At 45.2% G+C, this 23072-nt stretch overlaps 1 protein-coding gene across 1 annotated transcript in view; it reads left to right on the forward strand.

Annotated features, from left to right (window-relative positions):
- Positions 1-23072, forward strand: part of SIPA1L2 (signal induced proliferation associated 1 like 2) — a 222484-nt gene that overhangs the window by 128502 nt on the left and 70910 nt on the right. Inside the window, exons 3-6 of the mRNA XM_082424966.1 lie at positions 8212-8345; positions 10342-10530; positions 18290-18464; positions 22709-22812. Of these exons, the coding sequence (XP_082281092.1) occupies positions 8212-8345; positions 10342-10530; positions 18290-18464; positions 22709-22812 (602 nt within the window). The remainder of the gene's footprint in view (positions 1-8211; positions 8346-10341; positions 10531-18289; positions 18465-22708; positions 22813-23072) is intronic.

Below are 23072 nucleotides of genomic sequence, written 5' to 3' on the forward strand. Positions count from 1 at the left end.
TAGTTGCGGTGAGCCGGGGCTGCTCTTCGTTGCAGTGCACGGGCTTCTCATTGCGGTGGCTTCTCTTGTTGCGGAGCACGGGCTCTAGGCACGTGGGCTTCAGTGGTTGTGGCACGTGGGTGGCTCTAGAGCGCAGGTTCGGTAGTTGTGGTGCACGGGCTTAGTTGCTCTGCAGCATGTGGAATCTTCCCGGGCCAGGGCTCAAACCCGTGTCCCCTGCATTGGCAGGCAGATTCTTAAGCACGGCGCCAACAGGGAAGTCCCCAGACTTGCACTTTTTATTCAAGGTTTTCTTAAAATTGCATCTTCCAAGATACCGTCCTTATGTTCAGGACAGATTTGTTGTCTCATCTTCAAGTTGTGTTCATTTTACTGTGCATGAGTTGATTTTTATAATTTAAATCTTCTCGGTAACCTCATCACCCTTGAGTTGCTTTACATGAGAGAGCTCTGAAGCCAGACTGCCAAGGTTTGCATCCTGACTCTGTCACAGGGGCTTGTGACCTTGAGCACATCATTCACTTCTCAGCTTCAGTATTACCATCTGTAAAATGGGGATACCTGCTCATAGGTAGGGAGATGAATGAGTTAATTTACGTAAGGTATGTTTAATAATGTTATTTTCACTGTAATACCTCAGGTTTTTCAAGCTTAGCTAATGCTTTGGTTAAATTTTGGTCAAAGGAGAATTCACATAGCCAAAATGCCTCATTTTCCCCATCAAATTAGGTAATTTAATCCATGAAACATTAGCAGGGAGTTTGAGATTCCTTGAGGTTCTCTAATGACTCTTAATGTTATTATCTGCAAAAGCATGTCCTGTTTTTTTTTTTCATTCGTCCATTTATGTATTCATCATTCCCTGTTCACGTCTTTATAACTCCTGGAATGGGGGAGGTGATTTAACAGTTGTTTGGAGGAGAAAGTGACAAAAGATACATCATAGGTCGGAGCTTAGACAACAGCCACCTGCAGCCATGGGTTTAACCCAGATAAGCAGTGAGCTGACAATTAAATGATCAACTGGCTATTGAAAGAACAAAGAACCGTTAAAGGAAAGCTTCTGCTGTGAGTACTAACCAATGCAGGGCGATGGGGCATAGTCCGCAGCTGCTGGTGGCTCTCGTGGACTTGCTGATGGCGCCGTGGCCCATATGGTGCTGACACCTCTGAAATCACGTGAGGCAGAGCCACGGGGCTTCTCTTTTACATACTGGCCTCGGGAGGCGTGTAGAATTGTGGTCCTCACCTGTTCATTCCATGAGTGACGGACCCAATACCTCTCCCTTCCAAGATACCACAGCACAGTACCTGGAAACAGCCTTTGGGCTAAGGTTCAACGTACCCCCTTTTTTTTAAAAAACTCCTCTGAGTTAGAATTTTTTCTTCTCTTTACTGAGCAGCCAAAGTGCACCACAGAGACACACTGAATCTCATTTCCTACGCTGAAATCTTGTTAACCAATTTTTAAAAAAAAATCTGGCCCTGTTGTATTTGCATGATGTGTAGATTTTCATTCAGCTTTTCCAGTCTTTTCACAGCTTCCATTCTGCCAAGGAAGGATTTTATTTGATTCCCCCTTGAAGCAACTTTATGGAAATCCAGGGCTTGGGATAAGGATGGGCTCACGTGGGTGAGGGGCTCATTGTCCTGTGCCCACAGAGGGGAAGGCTCTTGTGATGCAGATGAACAGCCTGAGCTGTCCCGAGGGGGACCAGGTGTCATTTGAGAGGGTCCCCTTGGCTCCCTCCTGGAGACCATAGGGGGAGCACCTTCCCTGCTCTCATCTCCACCGTGTGCGGAACGCCCCGTATGAAAGCTAGACAGAATGTTACAGTGCGCAGCCGAAGACTGTGGTTTCTTTAGAAACACGTCCAGGTAACCTGCTGTACTTCTCTGTGAGACTGAAAGCACGGAGCGATCCCTTAGAAAATAGCTATGGGGCCTTAGAACTGGCAAATCCAAAGGTGTGATGGTTTGTACGTAGCAGAAATGTCTTTTCTACTTGCGTTCAGAAAGTGTGTGTCTGTGTGAGAGAGAGGAAAATCAAAACCAAGTGTGGGTCATGGCTTGGAGAGGTAGACACTAAGGAAAAAATTGTTTTTCTCACTAATTTGCCTGCCATCTTTGGTAGATAGGGTAATATACATATTTTGGGTTCCCCTCATTTAAAAAGAAATTAGTTACTGGTAGAAATTATTCAGTAAAATATTATATATGCCACTACTTTCTTTAAAAGACTACCCTGAATGCGATGTAACGTCTGATTACAGATCAGCTTTTGAGATGAAAAGTATGAATCTCCTGTAGTATGAGTCTTGAACTATCAGACTGTTGGGCTTAAAATCAAAATGCCCCATAATGCTGTTTATTTGATGTTCACTCCCTTTTTGTCTTTCATTGAGTTTTTTTTGTTGTTGTTGTCATTAATATGCCTGCCTTCAACTATAACGTCTCTCTCAAGTTAATGATGATAAATGTATTATATATATCTTAGGGGTGGGTGAGGTGGGGATGCTGAGGTTAAGAAAGGTTATGTAACTAACCCAAGGTTAAGGAGGTGATAAGTAGGAAAGCTCAGATTCAGAAACCCATTATCAGGCTCATTCGGATTACAGATATTTAGGAGTAAATGAGTTTAGGACTGCTAGTTATACGTGGCAATTTCAACACACATGTTATCTCTCCCCCTTTCAAACACCACAAGAAAATGATAGTGAAGGAATACAAAAAGGGCATAAAGCCACAAAGGAGCAGAAAACTAGGAAGAAGCCAAAGAAATGCCAAAGCTGATAGAGGAACGAGATGGTTCTGCAGATTAGAGGGCGCCACCCCCAGCCAGCGTTGGAGGGTGGTGTGAGGCGGGGACAGGCCATCAGAAGCTAGCCAGCCCACACCACAGAGCAGGTACCTTTGAAGAAGGGCTGGTGGGGTGAGCTGTGGTGGAGCAGCCATCTTCAGAGATCTGGGATGCTTCCGAGATACTGCTTTTGAGTGAACGCCCACAGTGGCCGTGGCCACCCCACACCCACCAAAACATCTTAGAATTAATAAATGAAATCAGCAAAGTTTCAGGATACAAGATTAATATACAGAAATCAGTTGCTTTTTCATAGACTAATAATGAACTACCATAAAGAGAGACTAAAAAATAACAATCCCGTTTAAAATTGCATCTAAAAGAATAAAACATTTAGGAATAAACAGGAGGTGAAAGACCTATACTCTGAAAATTATAAAACACTGATGAAGGACATTGAAGATGATACAAAGAAATGGAAAGATATCCCATGCTCTTGGATTGGAAGAATATTGTTAAAATGGTCATACTACTCAAAGCAATCTACCGATCAAATGCAGTCCTTATCAGAATACCCATGATGTTTTTCATAGAACTAGAACAAATAATCTTAAAATTCCTGTGGATCCACAAAAAACCAAAATTATCAAAACAATCTTGAGAATAAAGAACAAACCCAGAGTATCACCCTCTCAGACTTCAGACTGTGCTACAAAGTTACAATAATCAAAACAGCATGGTACTGACATGAAAACAGACATATAGATCAATGGAACAGAATAAAGAGCTGAGAAGTAAACCCACACATTTATGGTCAATTAATTTATGACAAAGGAGGCAATATACAGTGGAGAATAGACAGTCTCTTCAATAAGTGGTGCTTGGAAAACTGGACAGCTACATGTAAAAGAGTGAGATTAGAACATTTCCTCACACTATATGCAAAAATAATGTCAAAATGGATTAAAGACCTAAATCCTGTAGACCATAAAATTCATTGAAGAGAACATAGGCAGAACACTCTTTGATGTAAGTCATAGCAATATTTTTTTTGGATCTGTCTCCTGAGGCAAAAGAAATAAAAGCAAATATAATCAAGTGGAACCTAATTAAACTTAAAAGCTTTTACACAGCAAAGGAAACCATCGACAAAACAAAAAGACGTTCTACCGAATGGGATAAAATATCTGCAAATGATATGACTGATGAGGGGTTAATAATGAAACCATATAAACAGCTTATCCAACTCAATATCACAAACCAAACAACCCAATTAAAAAATGGGCAGAAGACCTGAATAGACATTTTTCCAAAGAAGATATACAGATGGCTAACCAGCACATGAAAAAAATGCTCAACATCACTAATTATTAGAGAAATAGAAATCAAAACAACAATGATAGATCACCCCACACAGTCAGAATGGCCATCACCTAAAAGTCCACAAATAACACACGCTGGCGAGGATGTGGATAAAAAGGAGCCCTCCTACACTGTTGGTGGGAATGTAAATTGGTGCAGCTACTATGGAGAACAGTATGGAGGTTCCTAAAAAAACAAAAAATAGAACCACCATATCATCCAGCAATTCCACTCCTGGCTGTATATCCAGAAAAAACAAATACACTAATTAGAAAAGATACCCACACCCCAGTGTTCATAACAGCACTATTTACAATAGCCAAGACATGGAAGCAGATGAATGGATAAAGAATTGGTACATATATATAATGGAATATTATTCAGCCATAAAAATGGATGAAATTCTGCCATTTGCAGCAATGTGTTTGTACCTAGAGAATGTTATGCTTAATGAAATAGGTCAGACAGAGAAAGACAAATACTGTATGATATATATGGAATCTAAAAAATAAAAGAAAAAAACCAGACTCACTGCCATAGAAAACAAACTACTGGTAACCAGTGGGGAGAGGAAAGCAGGGAGGGTCAGAGTAGGGGATTAAGAGATACAAATTATTTTGTATGAAATAGATAAACAACAAGGATATATTGTACAGCACAGGAGATTATAGCCATTATCTTGTAATAACTTTTAATGGAGTGAAATCTGTAAGAATACTGAATCACTATGCTGTATACCTGAAACTAATATATTGTAAATCAACTATACTTTAAAAAAAAAATTTTGAAGGACTTAGCCTCATCTGGAGAGGCGGTGAATATTCCCGCTGGACATGATGTTTGCATTGAGTCTGGAACGATGAATAGGGACGTCAAGTGAAGAAAAGTGGGAGAGGTGACAGGCAGAGGGGGCAAAGGCGTGTGAGTGAGGAGATTTATGAGAGAAGAGCCTAGACAGAGATTGGATGAGAGCATTGAGGACTTGAAAGGAGAAGATGGTTTGATGGATGGAAGGGGAGACAGAAGGATAGGCTTTCAAACAGGTAAGCATGAAGACAGAGGCAGAATCAGAGAGGACAGCCTGGCTGAGAAGACGCCGGGGAGGAGCGACAGAAGAAACCCAGAAGCAAAGAGCTGGGAGATGCCTCATTCTGAATGGGGTCGTCCCAGCGGTCTAGGAAGTAGAGGGTCCTAGCCCAGAGTGGGTGGCCAGTCGTGCAATCATGGCGGACCTCTAGGGCAGAGACTGGAAGGTGGGTGCTGGCTTTGCCAGCAGACGCCGTGGAGTCCTGAGCAGGGCGCTAGTGTGGAAGAAAGTGAGCGATGATTGAGGACACACTAGTAGTTGAGAAAATGGGAAGAGAGAGGGTGATTGCTTGAGGAATAGTAATTCTCCTCCCTGGAGGCAGTGGGGTGAAACTGCTGGGGTGAGTGAAATGGTCATGACTCGTATCTGTGCCGGAGACCCACCCACTTCCGAGGACTGCCAGCTCTTCCTCTCGCTGACCTTCTGTTTCCTCCCCAGTTTAAAAAAAATATACTTCACATATACAGTGAAACTCACCCCTTTTAAAAGGTGTACAGTTCTCAGAGTTTCGACAAATGAGTGTGTTATGTAACCACTACCACAATCAAGATGTGGGGTAGCTCCATCACCCCGGAAAACTCCCCCGTGCACCCCTGTAGACAGCCCCTGCCCCTGCCGTCACTGCTCTGTCATCTGTCCCTAGAGCACCTGCTGAGTGTGAGAGCAGCACACACACACTTTAGGGTTTTTAGTTGCCACGTATTAGAATTAATAATTGGATGCACTTAATCTGGGCTCTCAATTTTATCCTAAAAAGGGGTTTTGTTTGTTTGTTCACTCTTTCTCCCTAAAATAATTTGAAGCTCTTTTGATTTATGTCACGGATTTCATCAGATGCCCAACAAGGAACCGATTTGAGCATTTTTGCCGGTCGCTTTTTTTTTTTTTCTTTTTAACGTCTTTATTGGAGTATAGTTGCTTTACAATGTTGTGTTAGTTTCTGCTGTATAACAAAGTGAATCAGCTATACGTATACATATATCCCCATATCCCCTCCCTCTTGTGTCTCCCTCCCACCCTCCCTATCCCACCCCTCTAGGTGGTCGCAAAGCACTGAGCTGATCTCCCTGTGCTATGCGGCTGCTTCCCACTAGCTAGCTATTTTACATTTGGTAGTGTATATATGTCCATGCCACTCTCTCACTTCGTCCGGTAACTTCTTGAAGTGGGTTCTTAATGTATCAAGCTGATGATAAATAACTCCTCAGGGTAAATAACTCTTTTTTTTCAATGTATGTTTAATTTCACTGGAGCCCTGCAGGTTTGTAATAGTTAACCAGACTGTTACCAGAGTTATCCATGAAAACCAAAGGCTTGTTTCCTATTGTATAAGTCTAGGACTAAGTCAGCAATTCACCTTTTAGTCCCTAAAATAGTCGACTTGCTCTTCTAGCCCTGCCTGGCTTAAAAGGGAAATTATGTCAGTATTTATCTCATTTGGTTGCAAGAAGTAAAACGTAAATGATCTGCCTTTTAAGATGTAGCCAGTATTCATCAGTGACTTTAGGTAATATTTTCCTTGAGTGATACAAGTGCCGTTTTTCTTTGTTGAACTTAACCTGTTTTCTACTTTCTGAATAACATTCTCTATTCCTTCAGAAATTACTGTGGCAAAAAATGTTAGCATAACCCAAAGCCTTTGGAATACCTATGGCTTTTTTCAAGCTTACAAACGTTTGATATAGTATGTTTCTTTTTAAGTGAAAACTGGAAGTCAGAAAGATTGGCCAGAACCACTAAGGTGACATAGAAAAGGGATAGAAGCAGTTTTGCATGTGGGGTGAAAAAAATCAATTTTATAAGTGTACATCTTGGAGAATGGACCAGGCAGCCGTTCAATAGGAAATAAGTGAATAATACCTGGGGCTTTGCATGGACCACTTGCTCTGCACGGATTACTGGTATGAAGAGTTGCTAAAATCCAGAAGCAGCATGAATAAACATTTGGGTGATTGCACCGTCTGTTTTGTATGGGTCGGACCACATCTGATTGTTAAGTTTGGGTCCTTACAGAAGACAACACTTAAAAAGTCTGGTTGCAGTGAAGCATTTTTACTTCTTTTAGCAGAGCTCACTCACGCGTCCAGAAGGGATTCTCAAAAAGCAGTGAGCTTGCTGTCACCGGCAGCATTCAGACTAGAATACATGCTTCGTGAGTGGGGAGTTTTTCTGGATTATTACCCAACTCCTGAGACAGTGCCTGGCACACAATTGTTGAGTGTATAAATAAGAGCCTAAAGACCATCTCTTAGGAAGAATGTCCTCGGGGGTCCCTGTGCTAGGTGGGCAGGAGGGCCTCAGAGTGCATTCCTCCAATGAGATTGTGTGCATTTAGATCTCTATGGGACCCTGACTTTATGTGAAAGAAATGATTAGCTGATAACATAGTAAACTAAGCTGTAGTATTTTAGGAGATATAATTTGGACTCAGCAGCTTAATGACCTTTTATCCATTTTTTGTCGGCTGATCCATTTTGCTTTAGACTCTTAGGTGCTTTCATGACATCATCGTGACAGGGTGGTCTTTGCCACCCCCCTGTTCTCCGAGATGAATCCGGCTCGTCTTGAGTGGCTGATTAGCTCGCCTCTGCTGCCTTTAATCAGTCAGAGGAGGTGACCTTCCCAGCTGGAGGAAAACTGTTCAGTCTCGGTTCTTCAAGTGGCCAGGTTCCTTTTTTTAACAGTTTCTAAGATGGCAAAACTCTTTCCAGTGATGCCAAACTCAACTTTGGGGCTCCTGCGCGGCTTATGCACTAGTGAGAAGCAGAATGGGAGGACGAAGTAGTAGAAAATGACAGGTTAAAAGTGCATCTGATTTGGAGGCAAAAAAAATGGATCACATCTGGGGGAATCCTGCACCAGAGCCACTGGTACGTCTTCAAGGATTCGGTACACAAGCTGAAAGATACCCACCCTGTTCTTGGTTGCCTTCATCTCATGCCACTGCTCTCTTGCATTGCAGAGCACCAGAACTACTTCGGAATCGATGAGAACCTCGGCCCTGTGGCAGTCAGCATCCGGAGGGAGAAGGTGGAAGACGCCAAGGAGAAAGAAGGGTCCCAGTTCAACTACCGGGTGGCTTTCAGGACGAGCGAGGTACTGGGCGCTCAGGGTGTCTGTCCTGGGCTGGGCCTTGGGGTCGCTGCTTGGTTAAGGTGTCGCTTTCATTGTCAGTGCCGATCACAGCAGTTCAGGGGACCGGAAGGGCTTATACTGTTTTGTTCAAAGTAGAAAATTTGAAGACCTGTGATGGATGTTAAGTGGCAGTGATTTGACCGCCATCTTACATGACAGAAAGGATGAAATGATCAAAATGCAAGGTTTTCGGGCCTGAAGCAGAGGACAGACTTGAACTATATGATTTCATGTCAGAATTGAAGGACGACTTTAGCGTCGAATGCGAAAAGCCAGGAGGCCGCCCGTGGGGTGGGTGTTGGCTTAGCGTGTCTGTAGGTCCAGCACCTCCGTGGCCCCGCACTTCATCCCGCCAGCACCCAGGCTACTTCCCCGCTGGTCTTGCTTTGAGTGCAAAGTGCGACTGTTATACACCATATGGCCGATGCGTGGAGCCGTGTAGGCGGGGATGTTGATTTATATGAAGAACTAGATCTGGCCTGCACTTCAGGTCTTGTCCTCTTGACCATTGTCATTAGATGGGAATGTGTCGGCCATATAGTCCAGAATGTGATTCCTTCGAGATCAGAGTACAGAGAGCCCCTCGCCGGCCCTGCCCAAGCCTGGCACTTTGGTGCCCACTGCCTGTGCATTGGTGCTCCCGTGAACGGGGCTCTGTGCCGTAAAGAGGAAAGGAAGCCCTCTCTGGAGGGGACATATGGTAAGTTACGGACCTGCAGCGTCCCGTTCAGTAGCCACTGACCACGTGTGACTGTTTAAATTTAAGGTAATTGAATAAAATAAGAAATGTGGCTCCACGGTCGCACCTGTCACAGGTCAGGCCTCAGCAGCCAGTCGGGGCTGGTGGCTCCCGTATCAGCCAGTGCAGATGGCGGGCGGTCTCGTCACCGCAGAGAGTCCTGTTGCACAGCAATGCCGCGGAGCACTGTGCAAATGCTAGGCGCCGTTGTTACCACCGTCACTGCGGCTGCTTTGTAACAAGACCCGGAGGGCTGGGGTTAGAACCAGGCCTCTCGGCCGGCTGTGCGGGGCCTCCTCTCTCCACGTCTTTGAGCTGGGCTTAGATGACATGTGTCAGAATAGTGGCTCCAGGCTTTCACCACGTGTTTGAGGACATATCACAGATCAGGAGGCAGAGTCTGGTGGTGGTCTTCCCAGCCCTGGGTCACTTGCCCACGGGGGTCACGGGATCGCCCCACTCAGCCTCGGGAATTGCCAGCGATGGAAAGTGAAATAGGAAAAGTGGAAGAAGAGAAGATGATGTAGAGAAAAATGGGAAAAAGAAAACGGAAGGATGGAGGAGGTAGTTGCGGCTAGCCCGGCCCTAGGACCCCCGGCTCCTCCTCGGCGCCCCTCTCGTGGTGGGAGTGACTTCACGTCCCCCGGCGGGGCTTTGTCTCACTCCTTCTCGTGCTTCACACACGTCTGGTTATATCAGCCCCGCCTGGCTCCTGCCTGACCCCTGAGTCCTTCGGTTGTTTAAAGACTGACTGTTGAGTGTTGAATTTGCTTCTTCAGGTCGAGAACTTTTAGCCTCTTTTGCCCCACTCTGGAAAGAGCCTTAGCTTTCTTCCTCTTTTTTTTTTTTTTTTAAATAAATTTATTTATTTATTTATGGCTGCGTTGGGTCTTCGTTGCTGTGCGCGGGTTCTCATTGCGGTGGCTTCTGTTGTTGCGCAGCACGGGCTCTAGGCGCACGGGCTTCAGTAGCTGTGGCTCGAAGGCTCTAGAGCGCAGGCTCAGTAGTTGTGACGCACGGGCTTCGTTGCTCCGCGGCATGTGGGATCTTCCCGGGCCAGGGCTCGAACCCGTGTCTCCTGCACTGGCAGGCGGATTCTTAACCACTGCGCCACCAGGGAAGCCCTCTTCCTCCTTTTTTAAGGCAACTAAAAAGTTATGCTTTAAAGAGGCAACCAGGAATAAGTGTTAACCGGAATGTTGTATTTTGCCCCTGCAGCTGACAACCCTGAGAGGAGCGATTCTGGAAGATGCCATACCCTCTACCGCCAGGCATGGGACTGCACGCGGACTCCCTCTCAAAGAAGTCCTGGAATACGTCATTCCAGAGCTGAGCATCCAGTGCCTGAGGCAGGCCTCGAGCTCACCCAAGGTCTCGGAGCAGCTGCTCAAGCTGGATGAGCAAGGGGTGTGTATCACGTGGGAGACTGTAAGTGTGCGGGACTTTGTGTCCACGTTTCTGAATGTTTTGGAGTTTCCCCATCCATCTGCCTTTGGGGATCATTTATTTTTAATGCCTTAAAGCATTTTCTCTCCAGTTTTTCCGGAATATGCCTCTATACTAGTTAAGTAACATGATGCCTTTAATAATAAGTGCAATGCACCTCCTGCTGAGTTGTGACTTGCATTGTTTTTACCAGGGTTTCGGTATGTCCCAGCCGGCAGGAGCAGATCTGATTCATGATTATTAGAGACTGCTGGTGTTTTTTCCCAGGGTGTAAAGAACTCACGTTGGGCCTTTCCCTGAACTAACATTTATTCTTGTCTGCTCTGTGCAAAGTGTCATGCTAACAGATGGCAGTGAACAGCACGTATCAAGAGGCTTGAAGCTAAGACTTGGTGCCTACCCTTGGGGCCATTAAGACGAAGAACACCATGGCCGTTAGTGTGGTCATGGGTCATGGAGACATAGAAATGCAGTGTGTGCTCTGGGGAAAGAGAAAGTAACATCTGAAGGAGGTGGTGTTGTAACTGGGCCTTTAGACTTGAGTAGAATTCCAACAGGGAGATACGAGCAGAGCAGTTGGCTCTTTTAGAAACCATGGCCTGTTTCTTTACAAGAGAAGGGCACACGCAGGGAGGTTAGGAGTTAAAACAACAACAATTACAAAGTATGTTGAGGCTGAAGTGAATGCTGGGCTAAGGAGTTAGCACTGATCGAGGAGGTGGTGGGGAACATTGAAGGTTTGCCGGTAGGATGTGACATGCTCGTAGCCGTAATTTAGGACGATTATTCTGGTAGAAGGGAACTGGACAGCCTGGTGAAGGTAGAGACTGATGATGGCCTGGAGCTCAATTATGTGATCATTAATCGCATCCGGGAGAGAATTAATGATGGACAGGATTTAGGTGGTGGCCCAGAAGATGGAAAGAAGCCTTTTAACTTCAGATGCAAGATAATTTGGAGGCGAACCTGAGTGGTCGTTGCCCAAGGGTATGCAATTTATTTTAAATGAGTGGATTTGTTTTTAAATACATGCTTTGCAGAAAGAAAAAGACAATTATGATGCCTTTCCAGAATTTTCCAAGGACAATTCTTTCTCATGTTTTGGAGGGAGTATGCGGGATTTCTTGGTGGACCCAGTAACCCACTCCCTGTGATATATTGGTGGAGTATTTGATACTCAGATGGCTGGAATTCTAAAAGAGATGAAGTTGTAATTGCACTAGCAAATTCACACTGCATTCTCAGCCAGAGGAAGCAGGCACTGTGGAATTCAGAGTGGCGAATCCTGCAGTCTGTCTTTCTCAAGAATGAAGGCTGATATATTAAAGACAACAACTAAACCAAACCAAACCAAAACTTGAACCCTGAGCACTTGACTTCTAAAATCCCACAGAAGAGTTCATCATGGTCATCACTGGTAAAGTGCTTTTAGAATGGTCATGAGGCAGTTGAGGAAATCCTGTTGTCATGGAGGGACAGAGGGGGTGTGTCGCTGCTGGTCCAGGGACTCAGAGTTCAGGAGGGCTTGGTGGGAAGGACAGCATTTGTCACCGAACCGAACCTGGGTCCACTCACCTGCACGTAGGCGCAGTAAAGTCAATCTCCTGACACCGGGTTTGGGTGAAGGAAAGTGCAGCGTTTATTGTAAAATCACCAGTACAGGGAGAATGGGTGGCTTGTGCTCAAAAACCCCAAACTCCCCAAAGGGTTTCAGCAGAGCATTTTTTTTTTCTTTTTTAACATCTTTATTGGAGTATAATTGCTTTGCAATGTTGTGTTAGTTTCTGCTGTATAACAAAGTGAATCAGTTATATGTATACATATATCCCCATATCCCCTCCCTCTTGTGTCTCCCTCCCACCCTCCTTATCCCACCCCTCTAGGTGGTCACAAAGCACCGAGCTGATCTCCCTGTGCTATGCGGCTGCTTCCCACTAGCTATCTATTTTACATTTGGTAGTATATGTAAGTCCATGCCACTCTCTCACTTAGTTCCAGCTTACCCTTCCCCCTCGCCGTGTCCTCAAGTCCATTCTCTACATCTGCGTCTTTATTCCTGTCCTGCCCCTAGGTTCTTCAGAACCATTTTTTTCTAGATTCCATATATATGTGTTAGCATACGATGTTTGTTTTTCTCTTTCTGACTGACTTCACTCTGTATGAAAGACTCTAGGTCCATCCGCCTCACTACAAATAACTCAATTTCATTTCTTTTTATGGCTGAGTAATATTCCTTGTATATATGTGCCACATTTTCTTTATCCATTCATCTGTCGATGGACACTTAGGTTGCTTCCATGACCTGGCTATTGTACATAGTGCTGCAGTGAACATTGTGGTACATGTCTCTTTTTGAATTATAGTTTTCTCAGGGTATATACCCAGTAGTGGGATTGCTGGGTCATATGGTAGTTCTATTTTAGTTTTTTTAAGGAACCTCCATACTGTTCTCCATAGTGGCTGTATCAATTTACATTCCCACCAAAAGTGCAGGAGTGTTCCCTTTTCTCCACACCCTCTCCAGCATTTATTGTTTGTAGGTTTTTTGATGATGGCCATTCTGACCGGTGTGAAGTGATACTTCATTGTAGTTTTGATCAGCAGAGCAATTTTAAAGGCCAGGTGAGGGAGGGGAACCCCAGGGTCTGTGATCAGCTCGTGCACAGTTCTCTGATTGGCTGATGGTGGTCAGTCCTTAGGCACCAGAAGGTCTGGGGACTACGTACTCATGATCATCAAGTGATTTCTTCCATTTGGGGGTGATTTTAGCATCTGAAAAACAACTCGGGAAATAGGCGTCAGATACTATTATCTGGTCTATTATCTAGGTACTTCAGAGAGGAGCTACAGCAGAGGATATGGGGGAGGGATCTGTCCTGGGAAGGCCCCATAGGGTCCTGCTCCGTTACACATTCACTTCCGTGTCATGGAAGAGTCTGGAAGAGCGGTGCCGACCCCCGTGGTCTTCATCCCTTTATGTTTCTGGTGTGTGTTGCTTCTGCCTTGATTACATGTCCCTTACCTTCTGGGTAGCAGGTGCCTGCGGATGAGGTGCTTGGTCCCTCAGGCTGCTGTGGAGGAGTCCACAGGTGGCCCCGTGTTCCCCAGCCTGGATCCTGACGCCCAAGCCCTGAGAGACGTTACAACAGCCACAGGTGACTGTCTCCTCACAGAAGGAAGCAGGCACTTCTTGGGATGTCTGTCCGGCAGAATAGGTCCAGGAGCTACGCCGGTGGGAAGCATTGAAGGTTATAAAAATGACTCTGCCAGGGAATTTTTCTTAAACTAGGCCTTCAGGTACTTTGAATGAACACCTATTTACAATCTGATGAATTAATTTTGAGAACTGGGTGCTTCTTTTAAACACATCAGTGCATTTTAGAGCTCTAGCTGTATTCATGTGTTTTTTTCTTTCGAGATTATATTTATTTGACTCTGGTATACTTTCATAATGGTGTACAATACGACATTTTAACGTCCCACAACTCTTAGTGGTATCTAATTTCCATGTTACGTCAGCAAGAGCTACTATTTATGCTCATCTCTGAAAGATATTAGACAGCTTTTCTAACATCCTGGTTTCTAAAGGATCCTTAAAAGTTGCCCTAAACTGTTGGGGTGTTTTGAGTCTCTTCTGGGTAGTGCTCTCTTTATCTACTTTCCTGATAGAAAATCTGCCCAAGGAGGGGATGGGCCAGTTTTATGTTACTGGTCTTAAGGGGTTTTAATCTTGAAAAAATACTGTAAAGGACATATTGTCGTTTTCTGCTTTCTTGGAGTTTGGAATCCATTCCTGGTTTGACAGCCACTGTGTTTATCTGCTCTGCGCAAGACATGTTGTATCAATGGGAGATATAGTGGGTATCAGGTCATTCATTCCGTTCTTTACATTTGGTAAGATGTTTTGAGCAGGAAGACTCCATGCCATGGAGAATTATAAGGGAAGTAATTATCAATCAGGACTTTGAAAGTTTTGCTACTTTATCTACATAAATTCACCTCCCAACCTCTAAGATTCCATTTTTCCTTTTTTAAAAGACTATCCTAGTTTGTATAACAGGTGAATTCCTAAGATTATATAGGTTGACTTTTTTTTTTTTAATTGAAGTGTAGTTGATCTACAATGCGTCAGTTTCAGGTGTACAGTAAAGTGATTCAGTTATACATATATATGTATTCCTTTTCAGATTCTTTTCCATTATAGGTTATTATAGTATATTGAATATAGTTCCCTGTGTTTATTTTATATATATAGTAGTGTGTATCTGTTAATCCCAAACTCCTAATTTATCTTTACCCCCTAGGTTGACTTCTTAAAAAATTAATTCAGGTAAATTATGACAGCTCACTAACTTAGAATATTAGGGCATCTTTGGATTAATTTGTTCACAAGCCAATTACCCCTTCTGCTCTTGTCTCCTCACCCAGATGTATGTTTACTCACATACCAGGTTTACTTGACATGAAGTCAAGTGGGTCTAAATACATGAGACTACACGCTTAGAACAGGTCGTTGAGTTGGGAGGATGCGGTGGAAGGGCTTTCCTGCACCCTTGAATTTATTTTCAAGGCCATTCCGAGGCTCTGTTTTTTGTCACCTCCCTTTAAATTTAAATTTTCTTGTCAATAGTGATGGGGCTTCTGGCCTTGGGACAGAGCACTCAGCTTTTATCCAGTCCCAGGAGGCAAGGGATCGTCTGCCTGTCCGGGCAGGGTCTGTGTGTCCAGCTCTGAGCACGGGAGCAGTCTAGAGTTTTGACAAGTGGGTGTTTTTAGTTTTTGACCGTGGTGACGCCCAGGTGCCAGCCTCGTTCACCCCAGGACAGCGGGACTGGCTGTGATTCGCATCAGAACAGTTAAAGGAAGGTCAGTGGTACGGGGGCGTGGTTAGGCTCAGCCTGAGTGTTTAGAAACAAAGCCTTGTTCCGAGAGAATTGGGGGTTTTCATTCATGGGGACCCGGGGTCTGTCCTCCCCTTGGTACCGTGATTGGGCTGAAGAGGTGTGCCAGCTTTCTGATGAACCACGGGCAGGAGGGGGTCAGCCTTGGTGTTGCATTTCCATTGATTTCATGAGGTTTATAAGAGATTCGAGTGAGAGAGGTCTCTTCCTTCACACCGTGTCTCATCCTCTTACTGTTTTAGTGGAATCACAGGCCTTGTAGTAAACAGGCCGCAGTGGTTTATTCTCAGTCACTGGAGCAGAGCTCTAGGAGCTGGGGCAAGACACCTGGGGGCTTTGAAGTCTAATTTAGCCTCATCCCCCGATTCCCATGGGCCCAGGGCTGTTTGGGTAGAAAGCAAGTCCTGTTCCCCATTGGGATGTAGACACAGGCTGGTCTGTGCGATGGCTGGAAGGAAAGGGGTGTGAGTGGATGGCACCGTGCTCAGCAAGGAAGCTCCGGGGGGTTCAGTTCTCCAGGTATTTGGCCTTTGCCTGAGTCCACAGGGAGCATCGAGTCCGCAAGAGGAATCAGAGAGAAACTCCGCTGGTCCAGGGGGGGCTCTGCTTCACCCACATGGGGCCGCCCCGGTCCCAACCCTGGGGCCCCAGACAGCTTTGCTCCAGGCCTGCTGCACAAAGAGGCAGAGGAAGGGTTTCCTGCTGGGGTTGGCGGGGCTGCCTGGGACAAGCTGCAGGTGTGGCAGGGGCGCGGCGTGAGGTGGCATCAGGAGAGGTGGCACCAGGAGAGGTGGCAGGGCTCTAGGGGAGCGGCAGGCACGGGGACAGACAGAGCGGCAGCCCCGGGATGCGGGTGGTGGTACGGCCGCCCCTGCTGGGTGCGGAGGATGTGTGGGCGGGGGGCCCTGGGGCCCTGGGTACCTGTACCTGCTAATGTCTCCACAGGATCTCTGGGGGGACTCTCCATGAGGCCAGGGCCGGACAACTGGGGAGAAGGGAGGTCACACCATTCACGGTGTCGAGGAGGTACAGCAGTCTCGTAGAGGTCCCGTTAGAGGATTTATCCAGTTCTGACAGTCACCAAGGTCATCCACATCTGTGGTGACAATTGCCAATCCCAGGTGTTGCCTAAAGTACTTTAAGATCCTGGAGTGTCTTCTGGGTCACTCAGAACAATTAGTGTTCTGAAATAATCAGTGAAATAATATGAGACATTTGTATTATACTTTTTTTTGGAGGATGATGGTCTGTTTGCCGTAAATGTGGTGTCTCATTTATTTGGATAGTTGAGTTGATCAGAAACATTTATTCCTCAATCCCTGGACAAATAGAAGTGTTTTTTCACTAATAGCTTTCGCCCAGCATCTCATAGCCCCACGTTCCGGGCCTGGATCCTTGTCTTCACTGTGATTGGGGCCTGTGTGCTCTCCACCCGGCCCCCCAAACCCCTCACCACGGGAGCCATCCCTGTAGGTAGCTTATCCGGTCCGATTACGAACAGGTGACTGATGTCTCGTCTGGCTCCTCCCCTCCCGCGTAGCACCCAGAAGGTGGAGCGTGTGTAGAATGTACTGGCGGTCGGCTGCCCACCCAGCTCTGAGCTTCCCCTAGCATCTCTGCTGAGATGCCCCAAGCAGGCGGATCCCTACCTTTCTTGGATTGTACATTGTCATAGGTCACCCGGATGAGACTGCTGTTATCACTTTGCCACTCAAGGGAAATGAGTACCATTTTACCTTATTTTACTGATCTAGTCAGCTCTGAGTTTTGATGAAAGGCTCTGTTTTACAGCTTGATAATAGAAGTGAACAGTGTTACGGATGGATGCCTTGAGGGAATCAGAGAGGGCTGATAATCCCTCAGCGTTTGGAGGCTCAGATTGCGGCTAGTAAGATGAAGTGCCCTGATTGCCTGAGTGACAAGGAGTTCCTCTTTAGGGAAAACAAGAAAGCTGTAAAGGTGGATCCAGTTTCTCCCCGGCCTTGGGAGAAAGCAGTGTGGTAGCTTCCAGCATGATACGGGATGGACATGGAGATACGGCTACAGCAGGAAATCTTCAATTGCTACTAAAATTCTTTATGGCCTATTGTATATTTAGCAGATGTTTTCAAGACATTCAAAAATGTAGAAATGACGGTAATTGTTCAGTCAGAGTTACTTTTATGGAAACAAAACATTATTCTATCACTATACATATATCACAATTTCCTTACCAGACCTGAATTTGATTTGTTTTTTTTTAATTACAGTCTTTCGTATTTCCATGAGTGTTCAAATAACGACAACAAGAAAGCATTAGGAACCAGAGAGGGAAAACTTTTTAAAGTGTGCAGCCGTTTTTTCTTTCTAACTTGGAAGATAATGCTCATGACTATATAGAGGGTATAGATTCAATATTTCCACAGTTGTATTTTTAAATAAATGCTTAAACCTGGCTCTCCATGTTGGAAACCTGGCAGCTCCCACACGGGCAAGGCCATTCATTATATTTCTTAGGGTGTCTGACGTTTCTCCAGCTGTTATTTTCGGGTTTCTGGGTTTGTTATGTATTTGGAGTGTTGTGTACAATGACAGCTGCTTATTCTTTTGCTTCTTAGCTTATGGGAATTGTCCTGACAAGCTTTCCTGAGAACAGAATTCTCAGCTCCTATCATCTTAGTTTTACTGGAAGTTAGCTCGTCTGATACTTTGTTTTCATTTTACTTTTTAATTTGATTTATATTTTATATTGGAATATAGTTGATTTACAATGTTGGTTAGTTTCAGGTGTCCTTGTCTGATACTCTTTGCCGAGTAATTCCCTTTCCACCCCATTTCAGCTGAGCTTTCAGCACAAGATCGGGATCCTGTATTGCAGAGCCGGTCAGAGCACCGAGGAGGAAATGTACAACAACGAGACGGCCGGACCAGCTTTTGAAGAATTCCTCGATCTCCTGGGCCAGAGGGTGCGGCTGAAAGGATTTAGTAAATACCGGGCTCAGCTGGACAATAAAAGTAAGCTTCAGACTTGCTTGTATGTGCACAGATTTAATGCTCCAAAGGTAGGCACACTGCAGACATCTAAGCTAGGGATCCCGAGCCCTCCCCTTCTTGACCCCCTGCAGCGGCCGAGCCGGCTTATTTGGGATGGAGTTGAGATTTCCTCAGATGTGCAGAGGGAGCGCATTTCTCAAGAGCTCTGCGTCTCACATAAGCTCAAAGGGTCAATTCTTGTTCCTATGTAACAGGAGCAGAGATTCCCCGGTGTTTGGTGAATAATCTTTTAATATGTTCTTCTTTCTTTTCACCTCACCTGTCCGTTACACCCTTTTCCACTGCAGCAAAGATGAGCCCCGCATTCATTTCTGAAAGTCTGAACATCCCCACATCCACTCAGGCCGTGCTCACGCCCTTATCTTGCTCGTTTCCGTTTTCACGACGTTACCTGGGGAGCTGAAGCAGTGATGAAACAGCTGACGCATCCTGCTTCCCGAGAACCTTAGTCAGGTCCCCTCGAGCGGGGCACCTGTGGGTGCCCTCCTAGGATGTGTGCATTTGTCTTGTCTCTTCATGTAGGCAGTCGTGTCCCTTATGGTCCTCATAAACTCTACGCATTTCACCTTCGTATTTGTGTTGTTATTTAGTTGCTCTCAGCACGCCTAAAAATACCAGGCAGAGTAATTTTGTGTATCTGGGGAAATTCTGCTTATTGTCAAGCGATTAATCGCTTGCTCTTTTAATGAAGGATGAGCATATAGATTCTGAACTTGGAGCACCTGGGAGGACATCCAGCCCTAGAGGAGGGGCCGGTGGGAACTTTTCCCTGGGGGAGGGTCAGCGTGTGGCCGAGCCAGGGTTGGCATGGAGGCCACCTGAGCCCCTGCGGCCCCCTGGCCCGCTCACCTTGGGACCATCAGAGACACTTGCCTAGATCGCCGATGGTGCCACTCTCAGTGCGCATGGCCTGTCATCAGTTCTGGGGTTTTGATCTGTTTTTGAAAGTTACCCTTAGAGGATAGATCGCAAGACCTGGACACGGTGTTGGCGCACACGCGGGCCCTGTGTGTCCTCCACACACGCCAAGGTTGGAGTTTGACTATTCGGCTGAATGTGTATTGCTCATGCCGCAGAAATGTTAAGGTTAGAAAATAATTTGCGACAGCCATTGCAAATATCCACGTCTTTTAAGAAGGATCAGTGAGACCTTTTCTGATTTTCTCCTCTGTTTCCTGTGCAAACTCCCCTTATCCACAGACCGCCACATACCCGCTAGAGGTGCTGGCATGCCACCCTTAGGGACGTCCTTCCAGGAGAACCACTGCCAACCTGGACTCATTGCTAGGCATGCCTGCCGTCCCTCTGCTGTGGGGTGGATTGGGGAAGCATTTTAAGAGCTTCTGAGCTGTACTTTCTATAAAACTACAACAGAGGTAATGCAGATATTTTCCTGTGTATAGAATTGACATCAGCTTTGAGTTTTGATGACCTAAGAGATGTCTTTAATACATTACAGAGGTAGCGCTGAGTACTTGAGTGCAAGGAAATGATAACATCGGAACAAGATTTTGATGTGTTGATTCTAATAATCAGCGAGTCTTTTATTTTTATGAGCAAGACCTTCTGTGAGATGCAAAGAAATCATGGCATGCCTTTAGAGAGAAGGTTTCTAAGAATTATGTTTCATGGAGTGGTCAAATAAAAAGTATGTCTTTCGTGCAGTGGGCAAAAAAAAATATCTTCCTTCTTAAATACAGGAGAGTTGTGTTTCAGTTTTCACTCTGCCTGCCCGCAGGACCTTGGGCAAATCTGGGCCTCATTTTCTTCACCAAGAAAAGTCAGAGTTTCGGGCTAGAGTATCTGAGATGTCCCTTCCAGCTTTAAAATGGGTTGTTCCTCTCTTAAGTACAGAATGAAATGGGGTGGGAACAGAGGCGCTGTGAGCCGCTAAGGTGCTCTGCTAACCAGTAGAGTACAGACCCCCAATTTTTGGCTGCATTGGTTCTTCGTTGCTGCACGCAGGCTTTCTCTAGTTGTGGCGAGCGGGGGCTACTCTTCGTTGCGGTACACAGGCTTCTCACTGCAGTGGCTTCTCTTGTTGCGGAGCATAGACTCTAGGCATGTGGGCTTCCGTAGTTGTGGCACGCGGGCTCAGTAGTTGTGGCTCACGGGCTCTAGAGTGCAGGCTCAGTAGTTGTGGTGCACGGGCTTAGTTGCTCCGCGGCATGTGGGAACTTCTCGGACCAGGGCTCGAACCCGTGTCCCCTGCATTGCCAGGCGGATTCTTAACCACTGCGCCACCAGGAAAGCCCCCCTGTATCTCCTTTTGAACAGAAATATTTGCAGCAAACCCTTGAACAAGCTTGAGTTGACCTTTTGCATTACCCTTCTGATGTTTAGAATAAAAACTTTGAAAATATTGAATACTTAATTTTAGAAATTCGTCCTTTAGTACTACTTGGGATGGACAGATTATGACCACATTTCTGAGAGTGTTTCTCCCCCTTCCCCCTAAAAGTGCATTTTTCTTTTTTCATTATGATTTCCTGAATCTGAAGCCCATTGACCAGACTGTGAAATATCTGTCGGCATTTCTCTTACTGAATTTTAAGCGTCATAGTAACAGTGTTGTGAGGGGAGTCATTGAACCTGCAGGGTTAGTCCATCCTCTGACCTTCCATGTTATTTCTTCGTGGGAGGAACAGTTGTCATTCCCTCACGCCCGGCCTGCTCACTTCCAAAGCCACGTTCACCCTTAAGGCCCTGAGACAAGACAGTTGAAATGGAAGATTACTCTCTAAGAAGTCCTAAGAAAAATAACAAATATGCATTTAATGAATAGTTAAAAGAGAAAATGGGGGCTGGATAATATAGAGCTTATTAGATGAATATCCTCTCTGACCATCTGCAACTTGATTTATCAGTATCCATAGATAAACATTCTACATACTCCCCTTACGCATGAAATTTCCTTCTGTGAGTACCTTTCAGCACGAAACTGTATGCAATACTTTTTTCTAGAGGATTTTCAGGACTATTTCTGAGTTGGATATAAATGTTGGAAATAAGAATATGTTGCATGATTTAGAAAGAAAATAATAAATGCCCGTGAAAGTTAAGTGTTTTAATGTTTTTAAAGTAAAAATTTTAATTTTCAGATTAAAATAAGGTTAGCCCAAGATCACTACTTAGAGTTTCCCCAACAAACACAATGGAATAAACTTTGTTCTCAATAATATTGAACAGTATTCTTTATTGTTGTTTAAAAGGTAGAAGATAAACCTGTATATAGATCAAGGCTTGAGAAGGGCAATCTTGAGTTCTGTTTACATCTTAATTTCTATTTATCTTTTTGTCTTTATCCATATGCAAAGTGGTTCAAACCTCCGTCCTAAAATTATTACTTACACGTTTTACAGTCACTGTTGGTTTGGGTGTCTGAAACTCTCAGTGAGGTAATCTGTTGATAATACAGATGGGTTTCGAATTTGCACAGAATCATTCTGCTTTTCAAAAGATGAATAGCTGTATGATTAACGGGGATTCAGATGTCATAGTTTTTTTAGCATGTATCAGTGCATAATATGCAGTAAGAGATCACATTCATCCTTCCTGGTCTTAATCATATGACTGCCTCATCGCATTGCCTGTCAGAAAGAGAAGAAAATTACTTCCATCATTCAGGGAAGAAATCCTTAACATCTTTCGTTCCCATTTCCATATGAAGTCAATCCTGTTTCATTTTTCTGGGTTCTGGAGGGTCAAGTGCCCAAGAATAACTGATAATTAACTGTAAACACGCGCACGTACACGCGCACGCACACACACACGATGGGGCAAGGATAACTTCTGGTTAGCTCAGCCCCGTCTAATAATTGCACCCAGACCGGCGCCAGGCCACAACTCCTCCTTCCGTGCTCACCTGTACTTCTTGTGGCAGCGGCATCTCGCCCATGTGGGTCATCTAAGTTAGCACTGCGAAGGCAAGAGTGTCGAAGAAAAGAGAGGGGAAACCACGCGTTCAGTAGAAAGCGCCTGGGTGAGAGCAGATGAGGAGAAAACTCAGGCCGCAGGCGTGGGCTGGAAAGTGGTAGAAACAGGGCCTAGTGAGAGAGCGGGGCCACCCCGAAGACAGTGGTCCTTTAGTGTTGGGAGGTCTGTTCTTTTCGGTTGAATTGCCTTTTGTAATAATGACCTTCTAAGTGTTGAATTGCTAATCTGGAGCGGCCTCACTTGTTCTTGCAATTAATCTTTGTTTTCAGCTGATTCTACAGGAACGCATTCCCTGTACACGACGTACAAAGACTACGAGCTCATGTTCCACGTGTGCACCATGCTTCCACACACGCCCAACAACAGGCAGCAGGTAAGGCCTCCTCCCACCCCCTTCACAACAGATGCCACCTCCGAGGGCAGCCCTTCGATGGTATCAGTGTATTTCGAATTTGCAAAGAATCAGTAGGTTTTTTTCTTTGAACGGCATTAATAACCTTTGACTCTTTTATCATCTGGGAGTATTTGGGCTTTAAAGGGATTATTATGGCAGAAGTTTTATTGCACTCTTTTCTTACAGAACTTAGAAACTCTTCCACACTCACCTGGATTGCTTGCCAGGCAAAATCTTAA

The sequence above is a fragment of the Balaenoptera physalus genome (assembly GCF_965194825.1).
Source record: "Balaenoptera physalus genome assembly, chromosome: 14".
Classification (NCBI taxonomy): domain Eukaryota; kingdom Metazoa; phylum Chordata; class Mammalia; order Artiodactyla; family Balaenopteridae; genus Balaenoptera; species Balaenoptera physalus.